The following is a 14,857-nucleotide window of genomic DNA, read 5'->3' as shown; positions in this document are numbered from 1 at the left end:
GAAAAAAGGCCAAACTTTAAATTTTTTAATAAAATTGTTTAAATAATTAATAGTTCTCGTAAATTGGCAAAACAATATAGAAAAGAGTCACCGGATAGACATTCTTGGTCGATTCCGTAAACAAATTGACTTGAAGAGAAAAGGGCAAACTCTTAATTTTTAAATTAAAATTGTTTAAATAATTAATAGTTCCTGTAAATTTACAAAGCAACATGGAAAAAAAGTCATCGGATAGACATTCTTAGTTGATTTCGAAAACAAATTCATTCGTAGGATAAAGGTCAAACTATTAATTTTTTCATTACAATTGTTTAAATAATTAATAGTTCTCGTAAATTTTCAAAGCAATATAGAAAAGAGTCACCGGATAGACATTCTTAGTTGACTCCGTAAACAAAATCACTCGTAGAAAAAAGTCAAACTCTTAATTTTTTAATTAAAATTGTTTAAATAATTAATAGTTCTTGTAAATTTACAACGCAACATAATAAATTAAACGTATTCTTTAAAGATGAGCCATTTATGAACATTGTTTAAATAATTACAATGTTTGAAGATTAAATAAATGCTAAAAGTCATAAATGAGCTGCACTCGTATTCGACACGATCGCTGTAACTTAATCGCTAGGAATGTTTACATCCAATAATATAAAGAGATCCCTCGAACGTGCCTGTTACACTTTTCTATCACTCTATGGGAAGCTGCGACCAACTTTCAACTATAGGATACCTGAATTTTCTACCAAATAGTTGAATTGTCAACAAACAAGTTTGGTTTGCTACCCAATCAGATGAAATTTCAACAAAATACATAAATTTTCTACCAAATAGTAATATCTTCACACAAGAAGCTTAAAACACAAACAAAAACTATTGAATCCTCAAACCAAAAAGATAAATTTTCAAAGAACGATATTAATTTTTTGCCCACGAAGATGAATTTTAAACAAAATACCTGCATTTTTTACCAAATAGTTGAGTTTTTAACAAACAAGCTTGATTAGCTACCCAAGAAGATGAAATTTCAACAAAATACATTAATTTTCTACCACATAGTTATATTTTCAAATAAAGATTAAAATACAAACGAAAACTGTTAAATTCTCAACCAAACAGGTGAATTTTCAATAAACAATATTAATTTTTTACTCACGAAGATGATTTTTCAACAAAATCAATCAGTTTTCTACCAAGTAGTTGAATTTTCAACAAACAAGATTAATTTTCTACGGAAAAGGACTAATTTCAACAAAATACATACTACTACATTAATTTGTTGAATTTTGAAGCTAATGTGGACAAAAATATGAATTTTTAACAAAAAAGTCAATTTTTTAATAAAATAGTTAAATTTTCAAACGAATAATATATTTTCAACTCAAAAAGACAAATTAAAACAAATAGTCGAATTATAAGCAAAAAAGTTTATTTACAACAAAGTAGTTGATTATTCAATTAAAATTATGAACGTACAACCAAAAAATGCGTTTTTTACAGACCAGTTCAACTTTGAAGCAGGTGGTTGATTTTCCAAAGAAAAAAGATGAATTTTCAACAAAATAATAGAATCTTCTACCAAAATTTTCAAACAGCAGTTACATTTTTAACCAAAAAGGATGAATTTTTAACGAACAAAAATTTAAAGACGAAATGTCTCCAAAACCATTGAATTTTCAAGCCGAACCAGTTTTTTTAAAATGAATTTTCAACGAAACATGTAATAATTGTGATTTCAACTACAAAAATTAAAATTAAAAATAGAAAGCAATTGAATACAACTAAAAGAAGATGAATCTTTAATGAAATAGTTGAATCTTCTAACAAAACGAATTAATTTTCAACCAAGCAGTTGCTTTTTTAACAAACAAAAAAAGGATGAATTTCCATAAAAGAAAATTAATTTTCTACCAAAAAGAAGAATTTGCGACAAAAAAGGGAGTAGTTAAAATTTCAGTTAAAAAATTAATTTTCAGTAAAAAAATGAGTTTTCAACCAAAGAAATAATTTTCCAATTAAAAATATGAACTCTCAAATAAACATATAATAGTTGATATTGCAACTATAAAGATTTGAATAAAAAATTTAAAAAGTTGAATTCAATAAAAAATAAGAATTTTCAACAAAATAGTTCAATCATTTACACAAAAGATTAATTTTTCATTAAGTAGTGGCATTTTTAACCAAAAAGGATGAATATAAAGTAGAAAATCTTAAGTTAACGGTTAATTAAAAAAAATTATTTCGTAATAAAAAATAAAAAAACAAAAACGGATTGTCATCAAACTAGTTGAATCTTCAACGAAAGAAATGAGTTTTCAACTGAAATTGTAAATGCTGAAAAAGTAAGCATTTTCATTGAAAGAATTGAACTTTCGATAAAATGGTTGAATTTTACATTAAAAAAAATGATTTTTTAACCCAGAAGATTCAGTTTATACCAACAAGACAAGGATAAACTTTCAACCATAAATATAAAAAAATATATATAAATATAAAAATATATATAAAGTAAACGAGATGAATTATGATCTAAAAATATAATAGTAGACTTGTTAACATTTAAAAAATTAACTATTAACCGAAACATGTTGGATTTTCTTATTGGATTCTATTAATTCAATTCGCATTTAACCAAAAAATAAAAAACGGGAAAAAGGGGAAGTTTCTTAAAGCCAGGGGAAAAAAATTCTTTTAAAAAGGGATAAAAAGAGGAATAGAGATAGTTTTTGGTACGACCCCCGTAAATAGGTAAAGTATTTTTTGGACGGTCCCTAAATTAATTATCAAATACTTTTACTTTTTTAAATAATAAATACGTTTACTTACTTGTTTCCAAGCTTCGAATTTTTCTAGATAATCCATTCCAACATCTGATTGGAATATTAGATACCTAAAGATATTTTTAATAACATGCCTCATTTGTCTGGGATCGTCCATTCCTGATAAGTAAACTGCAAAAGGTCTGATTAGCTCTGTGACGATTTCTTCACTTATTTCACCGCCGCATACCTAACAAATTTAATTATTCATAATTATCATTAGTATCAAATTTGAAGATTTGATATTAATTTGAAATTGGGTCTTACAGTCCCGATGGGAGAAAAAATAGGGTGAAAATTGAATTTTTTCAGGGTTAAAGGATACCCTTTTTTTTTAATTTATGTTTAAAAAAAAAATTTTCAGCTAGCTTTCAAAAATCCTTTAGGCAACTCAAATTTTTCTACTCATAAGAATAGAGTGGGAAAAAAATTGCGGTTTCAGTTTTGAGTATTTAGATATGTGTCAATTTTTTTAACGTATTCATTCTATCAGTGAAACGTTTTCAAATATTTTCAACCAAATTGTACAAAATGATTATTTGGAAAACCAGCTGCCTTTTTGTTTTCCTTTCTTTAGGGTTTGGCCGTTTTTCATTAGGGCATTTTTATCCACAGGAAGGCATCAAATAACGAAAATAATTCTCTAGTCTTTATTTTTTTTTGAAAGGAATGTTCAATTTGTTGTCAAAAATAGTTCTTTCATTTTTAAATCTTTTAATTTAAAATTATTAAGTTTTGGCAGCTTCGAGCCTCTTTTTTCTAAAACATTAAGACTCGATTTGTGAATTTTAAACGCATCAAATTAAAAGTAGTCTATTGATACTTGAATTTATGTTTGCTTAAGCATTAGATTAAGGCTTTCACATTGAAATTGTACAGTTCGAAACGATTTCAATTTAAACGAAACTTTATTTTATTACGTTTTCTAATTCGCAAATAAAAATTATTCGCGTTCAGATTTTTTCAATTTGAAATTGCCCGATTTTGAATTATTCCATGGCTTTTAATTAAAAATTAGGCACTGTCTATGCTAACGGGATTTTCCCTAACGACATCAATTCAAAAAATTTCAATTAAAATGCTTTCAATTTTAATCTTCAACGATTTAAATTGAAAATACTCTTTTGATATTTGAATTTAAAATTGTTTAATCATTAAATTAGGGCTTTCATTTTACTATTAAATTTTTTTTTTATATAGTTATATATTTTAAATTCAAAATAAAAGAATGATTCACGTACCTTTTAATTTCGATTGTCCAATTTGGAAAAAAGGTAATCTCAAATTATTCAATTGTAACGTTCAATTTAAATTTATCCAATTATTTAATTTTTGCGCTTAGTTCAACACTTAAAATTACATTGTATATTTTCTACAACAGAGAAAATTATACTTTTATTTCACTGAACGTGTTTTTTTCTTTCTTTAAGAACAATTATTAGAAATTTAACAAATTAAGACATTTGACTACAAATAGGGCACTATAGGGACCAAATCTTGAAAATAGGGGACTTTAGGGACTTTAAAAACTTACTTTAGCGAGTTCTTCCATGTAGATTTCGGTGATGTGTAACTTAATTCCTAAAGAAGTTTCTGGGGCAACCAGTAACTCTTGTAATATCTTTGCAAGTTCTACTATCCACTCTTTATTCCATTCATTATTCTTGCACATTTCAAATGTTTGACGAATTATTCTCCTTAGCAACTAGAATTAAAAGAAATTTTCATAGATTTAAAATTTCCATTTCAATTGTAACTCACACCAATAAATAAAGTACTATATTTCAATCAAGTACTTTTAAAGAATATTTAAATAAATATGGGATTAAAAGTAGGAATATACGATGTTTTTTGCTTCCATTGGAATATTAAAAATAGGGTATAATTATTATGTAATACTTTTAAATTTGAATTATAATAAATTAATAATAATTAATTATAAAAAATTAATAAATTTTAATTAAAAGACTGGTTGACCGGAAATATTCATTTTTAAAATTCCCCGACTTTTCCTGGACTAATTTTAAATTTGCATGACCATGAATATTTAACAACGAAAATTTAAATCCTGTAACATTTTTAATGTAAAATCTTTTCTAAGCGGAAAACGTGACCAAAAATTTCTACTTTCTAACCCAAAAACTGACTGAAAATGAAAAATGTGCATAAATAATTCGATTAACGTTCTTTTGAATTTAAAAGAATTCGATTTACGAAACTTCACAGCACTTCAAGTTAAATTCAAAGAAATTAAAATGAATTGCACACAAAAATAAATAATAAAAAATTTCCATTGATATCAGTAAAATTGAAGGCGAATTAAAAAAAAATTTTAATTCAAGTGAATTGATCAAACAATTCAAAAGTTGGCAAACAATGATTGAATTCAGTTAGTTTGAAATTAGTTTTAAAACATTCAAGGGAATTCAAAAGAATTGGATAAAATTAATAAGAATTCAAGGTGCATTTTAAACTCTTCAAGATGAATTAAAGAAAAACTAAAAAGAGAACCATTGAATTGAGCGTATTTAAAAAAATTCAAGAGAATTCGAAAGGATTAAATTTTTAAAAGACTTTAGGGTGAATTCCAAAGTCATTCAAATGAATAACAAAAAAAATTTGAAAAATTCTTCAAATATTTGAAACCTTACGGAATTCTTCACTTCTTGTAAAAAAACTGATTAAAATCCATTAAAGTATCATAAAATTCCGTTAAATTATCAAAAATCTTTTGATATTTCCTGAAACCATGACAAATTTATTAAAATACCTTGAGAGCTTTTAAAAGTCATTCCAATCCTCGAAAATCTTTTAAAAATCCAGTGGAATATTTTATAATATCTTAAAGCCTTATAGGTACTGTAAAATCGTTCCATATTTTCCGAATTTATAGGACATTTTTTATAACAGCATAAAAACTTTTCCAAATCTCTTAAAAAATTAAAATCCTTTGAAATTTAAAAAATTTTGTGATAAAAAATGTTGAATCATTTGAAATCCTTTAAATTATTAAAATCAATTAAAAAAATTCTTTGGGATTTTTTTAAAATACGCTTCAATATTTTTAGTTTTTTGAAAGCCCATTAAATTACTGAAATCAATCGAAAATTCATTGGAATATTTTAAATCCTTTAAAATATTTTGAATTTTTAAAAGTTCTTGAAAATTCCCGAGAAATTTTTTGAATGCCCTAAAAAATTTTTAATCCTCTAAAATATTTAAAAGCCTTTGGAATCTTTCAAAATACCCTAAAATATTTTAAATTCCTCGCATATTTTTGAAAACCCCTTAAGTCCTTTGATATCCCTGCAAATTACTAATATCTATTGAAAATTCTGCGCAATCTTTTAAAATATCCGAAAATATTTTCAATCCTTTGAAATCCATTGCAACTTTTTAAAGTTCTTGGAATTTTACGATAAAAAATAATATAAAGTTTTTAAAATCCTTTGGAATCTCTTGCAATGTTTTGAAATACCTTTTAATATTTAAAATCCTTTGAAATCCCTTCAAACATTTTAAAGCTCTCGAAAATGCCTTGAAATTTTTTGTAAATATTCTGAAATCTTTTAGAATATCCGGAAATGTCTCAAAATAATTCAATAGTGGTTCACCTATTGGTCAAAATATAATTAAAAAGGGACCAGAAAGTGATTTTCGATTTTTTTCAAAACCCTTGACTTTTTCCTGGCTAAAAAAATTCCCCGATTTCCAGGTTTACCATTACCTGCCACCACCCTGAAAAATCTGTTAAAAATTATATTCAATATCTGATTAAATATGAAAGTAATGCTCTCTCACCATTTCGAATTTGTCAACTCTGTATTGGTCGATGCCGAACCACTCAGTGGCAAGACTTTTGAAGGTACACTTAATGTAAAGTAGCGCAGTCTTCATTGAAGAAAAACAATGTACTATTTTACTGATTGACTCCGCTAGTTCTTCTTGAACTAGTGGTTTATCAGACATCCACATGCAGTAATATAAGCCTTTCCATAATCTGATAAAATCTGGTTCTGTGAATGCTACAAAAAAAAAGAGTGGAGGATTACCAACTTGTGAATTCACACTTAGTTTAATTTTTAGGCACAGTGTTAAAAATGATCAAATTTTTATATTTTTTAAATATTTTTTAAATTACAAAATTTTGAAATATAATATTGATTAAAAATATTGAAAAAATATTGAATAAAATATAAGGACAAAAGGGTTCCTTAGCCCTTTTTTTGTTATATATGGTGTTGTGCCACCCTAAAGTTATAAAAAATAGGTGAAGAAAACCATACAACCCATTTTTACTCCGCGCATAATTTAGGACTCCTTGAGGATTAATTTGTTTAATTATAAATGTTTAATTATTATATCCCCAAATCTCTTAATGAGCCCTTAATTATTATATGAGGTGAATTTTATGTAAAATCATTTTTATTACGTTTTACAGCAATCTTGAACTAACTTATTGTTAAGCTATTGCAAACACTATTTTTTACAAAGAATAAAAGAACCCAAAATTTGGGATCACTTGCCCAAATTAGTCCTCAATGAACCCTAAATTATGCGCGGAAAAAAAATGGTTTTTATGGTTTTCTTCACTTATTTTTTATAACGTTAAGGTAGCACAACACCATATACAGATGATTTTTTTAATTTGAAACTTTCAAATATCATTTAAGATTTCGAACTTGCCCCCATCTCCACCCCCAGGAGGCGTTGTGGGGGAACCGATTTTAACAACAGTGTCTGTACTCCTCAGGGTGATTACATTTTGATTCATAACATTTTTTCATAAAGTGCCTATTTTTTGAGATATTTAAAAGTTTCATGTTAAAAAAATCACAATGTATGACAAAAGAAATGACAAAGAAAATTTCGCAAGACTTTCAGTTGATATTTCAGGAGCCTTAAATGAACCTGAAATTATGCAAGAAACGAAAAGAAAATGATTTTTTTGTGGTAAATTTGTTTAAACAATAATTTTTTGAACCATTTTTTATTCAATTCAAATATCATATTCATGAAGCCCTAAGTGAGCCTTAACATAGGGTAGAAGAAGAACTTTGTTTAATTCGTTATTACTAGAATTGTTTAAACAAAAATTCTTATATAATTAAAAAATTTGTTAACTATCATATTGCCAGAGCCCTGAATAAGTCCTAAATTATTGTGGAAAGAAATAATGTCTAAGTAGTTTTTTTCTCTGTGTGGTCCTGCTAGAGTAACGTTAAGCTAGCATGACCACAGGTTTTTTCGAACAATTGCGGAGCATTAAATTTGATAATAGAACAGTAAGTGAGTCCTAAATTATAGAGCAAAGAAATGTTGAAAAATTAGTTTTTTACTATGTGTGGTTCTTCTATCTTAACGTTAAGCTATCATAACCACCGGTTTTTTTGTTCAAATGAAGAGCATTACATTTGGCAATGGGGCATTAAATTAGCCCTAAATTCCCTATAGGTTTTCAATCCATTTTTGCAATGTGGTCCTGTCAGCTTAACGCACCTTACTTTTTGTCACAGTCATCGGGTACTTTTTCGCAATCAAATGCTAACAAATATGTATCAAAAGTTCTGAAGGTTCAAATGAACGAAATTTTTTAATGGTGACTTTGTAAACCAGAAAAAGTGCTCAAATCTTTGTTCATTTACATTGATAGTAATTTGGCTCTGCACTACTCCCTTGCTTTCCCTTACTTCTTTCAATTTCTTCATCCATATCACTCCCTGTCCACTACCATCCAAGCTCCATCTTACACATTCAACTGTCCCTCTTCTTCTCCTGTACATCTCTCTGATACATGTGCCCATGACTCCATTTCGTATCCACATACTCTACATAAATTTTCCTCTTCATCCATCCAATATCTGCATGCTCTCACTCCTTCTCCCATTCTAAACCGTACAACCCTACTCCATTTTTCTTCCTTTTTATTTTTTGCAGATATTCTGGTTCCATTAACCCTTTGACCATCATATAGCATCTATTGTACCTCGAATCTATTATCTTTTTCCATCTCTCTTCTCACTGTTTAACTAATAGCTCTAACTCTACGTTCTGCCCAGAACCCCTTCTCGTATATTACAAACCTTTCTCATTTTTCTCCTTTCTTCCTCCCATTTTGAATTTCCCCAATTGCCTCTCGCTTCATTGTTCGGAATCTCTCCCAAACATGCTTGTGCTATCCTGCTTCCCTCTCCCCTTTGTAGCTTCTCTTCAAACCTCCAGGCTCTCTTAATTTGTCTAGTGACCATTTTTTCCTTTCCTAACTCTTCTTTTAACATGTATCCTGGGCAACTCCAGCTAACCCCCATTACCCACCTCAAAAATCGCTCACGCATGCTCTCTACTTTCCTATGGTTCTTCCATCCCCAGATCTCAACATCATAACACAACACCGCCTAAACCAACGCATCAAACAACCAGACCCTCATTCTCCAATCGTTCTTAAACCTTCTCTTTCCTATACCCCATACTTGGCCCATTACTTTACACGCAGACTCAATTCTTTTCCTCACCTGCAGCTCGTTTCCCCCTTCTGTCTCAAACCAAAAACCTAGGTAACAGAACTCCTCCACAATTTTCATTTTTTGTCCGTTCATCTTCCAAAAATAATTTATTTTGCTCTTTCTATTTCTGAAGCACATCACCTTTGTCTTATCTACGTTCACCGTCAGATCTTTTGCTCCCACATACTCTTCGAAGATTCTCATCATTAGGTTCATCCCCTTCTCATTATCTGCTAACAGAACTACATCGTCCGTGTATTACAGAGAGTATAGTTTGCTATTGCACAAAACCGTTCCTCCTTTCCCTTTCTCCTTTAGCTTCTCTTATAAGTCTGCCAGCAGGATATTAAATAGTAACGGACTCAACGAGCACCCTTGCCTTAGACCTCTGCCTGTCCAGAAAACCTGCCCTTTTTTCTTTCCTATTTTCACCGTGATCCTAGTTTCAGTAAAAATTTCTTTTATCCTCTCCACTAACTTGTCCTCTACATCCCTCGCTCTCATTGCCTGCCATAGCACTTTTCTGTTGACTGAGTCAAACGCTGCTTTAAAATCTACGAATAAAGCGACAAGTTTCCCTTTCTTTCTCCCCAAATTTCTGTTAACTAAGTAGTTTAGTACGTAGATGTGGTCTATATAGATACTTTCTTTTTAGTTGATGTTAGTGAGTGTCGACCAGGTAAAAAATTTAAATAATAGATCTTAAATTGTCGATATACTGGTCCAGTATATATATTTATATATATTATAGTATATTTTGGGTCAGTATACAGACAATTTAAGATCTATTATTTGAATACTTTCTTTTTGTTCAACCTGACTCTCCAACCCTTTTCTTAAGATTTCTGCATATATTTTATAGCCAACTGACATGAGGGTGATCCCTCTGTATTCCTCTACCTTCTTTCTTTCCTCTTTCTTGACAAGCGACATCTTATTTTGCTCTCCCCCTAATAGACCCTTGAAATAATTCCGTCCATTCCTCCATTTCTGTTTCTTCGTTAACACCCTTCCTTTCCCCTCTATCTCTATTTATCACATCCCACACCCGGCCTTCTTTGATCACTTTTTCTACTTCTGCTTTATATTCTTCCTTTCCCCTTTGTCTTTTCCTTTCCAGAATCTTCTCATGTTCTTTTTTCCTCCTGTTATACTCCTTCTCCATTTTCTTACACACTCTTTCATTCTCTCTTTACTCTCGCAGCATTCCTCGTCCCACCAGCCTCTCTTTCCCCCTACTATTTCTTCATTAGTACCCAGCCCATCCTTTACCTTCTCAATCGACCCCTTCAATCTTTCAATTAACGAGTCAATTCCCTCCTCGTTTTCATTCCTAACCTTCTCCTTTTCCATCTTTTGTTTAAATACTTTTAATTTATCTACCCCCCCCCCCCCCCCCCCCCCCCCCCCCCCCCCAGACTCCCATTTTCGTGTTTCTTTCGCACCCTTTTTCCTTTCTCCCTCCGCCAGGCTTACTGACGCCTCTTTTTAATGTAGCTATGACCGGGAAGTGCTCGGACCCTATCTCATTCCCTACCTTCATACTCCCTATCATATGCCGCATTATTTCTTCAGCTAAGATGTAGTCTATTACTGTTGCTCCCTTTCCTATGAATGTGATCCCCCCTTCCTACTCTCCTTTCCCATTGCCATTACATATACACCATCCTGTTTCTCCTATCACGTCTAGTACCTCCCTCCCCTTCCTGTCCGTCTCTCTATGTTTGGAGTTCCTTATATATGCCTCCTTTTCTTCATCCCACAATCCTCGCCCTTCTTCGCCAGTCCATGAATTTAAGTCCCCTCCTATTAAACACAATTTTTCCTTCTTTTCCTCCATCCACCTCCTTATTACCCTCCAGCCTTCCTCTTCCTCTCTCCTTCTGTATACACAAACCACCGCTATTTTTATTTTCCCAATTATAATTCTTCTTACCATTGTTCCATCCTTTTCCTCCATGTTCCCATCTTTTTCTTCCTTTTACTGCTAATTCTTTTTTCACTCCGGAAACCATGCCGTCCATCCCTCTCCCTTTAATCTGTTCTTTTCTTGCTTCTTGTATTGTTCACATATAACTTTTCGGTAACAGCTTTTTTATCCCCTTCCAGTCATACTCATCTGCCCAAGTTTCACTCATCATAATCACATCCCACTTTTCTAACTCCTCCCAAAACCCTTTATTCTTGTTCTTCAAACCTGACACATTCCAGAAAGCTATTTTCAATTTCTCTCTTCCCTTCCCTCTTCTTTCCTCGTCACTTTGTTTCCCCTCTGCCTTTTGGAAACCCCTCTGATTTATTTCAGGACTCTTTTTCGTCTCCCTTCCCCCTACCTTTCTCAAGACTTTTTCTTTTTTCCTTAATTCTTCTAATTCTTCGTCCCAGCACCATTCCTCCCCATTTATCCATAACCTGTCTCTCCCTACCCACACCATATGGCCCCTTTTCATCTCTAAATTTAAAAAGCGATCTCAAGTGAATTGAAAACAATTCAAAAATATTTAAAAAATCATTGCACAGAGAAATATTAAGTGAATTTAGAAGAATTCTATAGAATTCAGGATAAATTAGTAAAAATTCAGAGCAAACACTAAATGAATTGCAAAAATATTTGAAAATCTCTTTAAATCTTAGTAACCCAAAAAATATTTTTAAATGCCCTAACATATTTCAAATTTTGCGAAATATTTGGAAATCCATTAAAAATTTTAAAATAAACTTAGAAATTCTGGGAATCGTTTAAAATTTGGTAAAATACTTCAAATCCCTGAAAACATTTGGAAGCTCTAGAAAATGTCTGGGAATCTCTTAAAATACCCCAAAATATTTTAAGTCCTTTTAAATCCCATTAAATTACTAAAATAAATTAAAAATTTCTTTGTAATTTTTAAAATAACCTAAAATATTTCAAATCCGTTACAATCGCTTGAAATTTTGTTAAAGCTCTTGAAAATGCCCAGGAATTTGAAAAAATATCTTAATATATTTCAAATCATTTACTAATTTTATTAATCAATCTTCAAGGCCAATTACAAAAAAATAAAAATAAAACAATTCATTGAATTAAGTAAAATCCAGAAAATTTAAAATAATTCAAGGGAATGATAAAAATGCTTAAGAATTAAAAATATATCAGGATAAATAAATAAGAATTCAGGGTGAATTCCAAAAACTTAATTTCAAACCTCTTCAAATTTTGGAAAATCTACAAAATACTAAATATTATAAAATAATACTAATACTAAATAAAATAATACTAAATATAAAAACTCGTGAAATTCTATGATGAGATTTCCCGAAATCCTGGAAAATGTATTAAAATACATTGAGAGTATTAAAATTCCTTTAAATCATTGAAATTCTCGGAAATCTTATAAAATCCTATGCAATCAAAAAAATTTAATTTCCCCTAAAAAAATTAAAATTAAAAGCTCTTTATTATAAGATGAAACTGCCGAATCTGCAACTCGACTAGTTGATTTCTAAACAAAAAGATCAATCTTTAACTGTAATAGTTCAATTTGCAGGCAAAAAAAGGTAAATTCTCAACCAAGAAGAATAATTTTTATCGAAGAAGACGAATTATCACGAAAATAGATGAATTTTCAATTAAGAATATAAATCGTCTACCAAAAATTAAATAGTTAAATTTTCCATTAAAAAATGTATGTTCAACCAAAGAGATGAATTTTTAACTAATATGGTGAATTCTCAAATTGAATATTTGAATTTGAAAACAAAAATAGGAATTTTCAACTAAAATTACGAGTCTTAAAGTAAAATCATTGAATTTTCAACAAAAAGATTAATTTTCAAACAAAATTTGAATAGCTATATTTTCAGTAAAAAATTAAATTAAAAAAAAAATTTCAACAAAATAGTTGAAACTGCAACTGGAATAGATAAACCTTCAGTAAAAAATGAATTGCCAGCCAAAGAAAAAAAACAAGTTTTTAACAAAATAGCTCTATTTTAACCAAGAAGATGCAGTTTTAACTAAAATGATAAATCTTTAACAAAATTAATTGTTGAAAAAAGAGTAACAAATGAAAAATCGCTGTTATTCAATCTGATAGTTTTATTTTAAGAAAGCGCGCTCTCGAAAAAATTCTCTATCAAAAAAAATGTAATGCTGCAATACTAACTCTAACGTTTAAATTAAAAAATATGAAATTATTAATGCTTTTAATAGAAAATTCTATAATTTTGAATTTTAGAATTTAAAACTTAAAGGTTCCAAAATAAAATTCTACTTTCTTGAAGGATTCCATTCAATATTTTCCATTTTTGACGTTTCCAGCTAAAAGTGGACAATTTCAAGAGCTTTAAACTTTAAAGTTACATACCTAATAATTTTTTAAGACTTACAATTCAAAACTTTTTAATTTCATATAATTTTCATTTTAATATGGAGTTTTTCAACTTTTCAACATAAAAAAAATGACACAAGAAAACGCCAAGGAACAATTTTTTCATATATATTTATCAATATAAATTGATTTTTAATACTTGAGCAAAATATGTGAAAATATTTCCAAAAATGAAAAAGAACCTTTGCCTTCATTTCCAAAAAATAGATAAATAACGCCAAATGAACTGCTAATGTTTGCTTAATTAATTAGCTATGTAAAATAAATAAATAAACTGAAGATAATAAAAACAATCCTACATTATTTAAGTATTTGAGACGAAATAGGTAGATAAATAAAATATTTGTTATTGACCGAACTGAAAAAAACTGTAAAATAAAAAGTACTTAAAAATGATAATTATACTTATTTTGCAAAAAGCACATGTTTAGCGCCAAAATCTTTTGAGTAAATGTCTGGCTTAATTGCAGAAGGAAATTCTTAACACAAAATTATTTCCAACGACGATTTAATTTGCAATTTTTTTGACGATTTTCAAAAAAAAAAATCAAATAAAAAAAATAAACACCGGAACTGGGCTTTCGGGACGTATAAACCCCCAGAAAGGAGTCCCTCCATTATTACCTTGTTTGGAGTTTTGCACCGAATTTATGGAGCATATGGGTCGGCAATTACGTCAAAAATGATTTTAAAATTAAATGACTTACCAAAAGAACTCCGGGAACGCGCCGTCAACCACTTTTTCAGATTTTTGAGCACTTTGTCGCGCACCTTTTTGTCTTTACTCGCCAGTAACCTAGCAAACTTGATCTCCTGAGCGATAATCAACGCTTTGCCACTATTCGGTTGTTTTACATTGCTGCCCTTTTGTTGTAAATTCGATTTTGGAATCTGCTTCTTTTTCTTTTGTTTGGACGAGGCACCAGGTCGCCTCGCGGGTTTTTTAATTCCCATTTTTGCAGAGGGTCGCAAATTTTTGGTGGTTGGGCACACGCGCGTGGCAAAAGCAAAAAAAAAATCGACGCAGGACGCTAGACGCACGCCTCTACGCAAGACCGCAGGCGCAAAAAGTTAGAAAGCTTGCGCGCCATCTAGGTTTATTAGAAATGACCGTTAAGCGGGAAATTTAAATCAGCTTAAATATGTGACCAATTTGATCTCATTG

The 14,857-nt window shown here is 29.8% G+C and overlaps 1 protein-coding gene across 1 annotated transcript in view; it reads right to left on the bottom strand.

Moving 5' to 3' along the window:
- The window catches only part of LOC117178211 (ribosomal RNA processing protein 1 homolog), a 27,775-nt gene extending 13,074 nt beyond the window's left edge, over positions 1 to 14,701 (bottom strand). Inside the window, exons 1-4 of the mRNA XM_033369515.1 lie at positions 14,400 to 14,701; positions 6,621 to 6,844; positions 4,354 to 4,524; positions 2,827 to 3,009 (exon numbers count right to left, since the gene is read on the bottom strand). Of these exons, the coding sequence (XP_033225406.1) occupies positions 2,827 to 3,009; positions 4,354 to 4,524; positions 6,621 to 6,844; positions 14,400 to 14,646 (825 nt within the window). The 5' untranslated portion in view covers positions 14,647 to 14,701. The remainder of the gene's footprint in view (positions 1 to 2,826; positions 3,010 to 4,353; positions 4,525 to 6,620; positions 6,845 to 14,399) is intronic.
- Between the last annotated feature and the right edge of the window lie 156 nt (positions 14,702 to 14,857).

The sequence above is a fragment of the Belonocnema kinseyi genome, chromosome 8, assembly GCF_010883055.1.
Source record: "Belonocnema kinseyi isolate 2016_QV_RU_SX_M_011 chromosome 8, B_treatae_v1, whole genome shotgun sequence".
Taxonomy (NCBI): domain Eukaryota; kingdom Metazoa; phylum Arthropoda; class Insecta; order Hymenoptera; family Cynipidae; genus Belonocnema; species Belonocnema kinseyi.
This window is presented reverse-complemented; position numbering and strand designations above follow the sequence as displayed.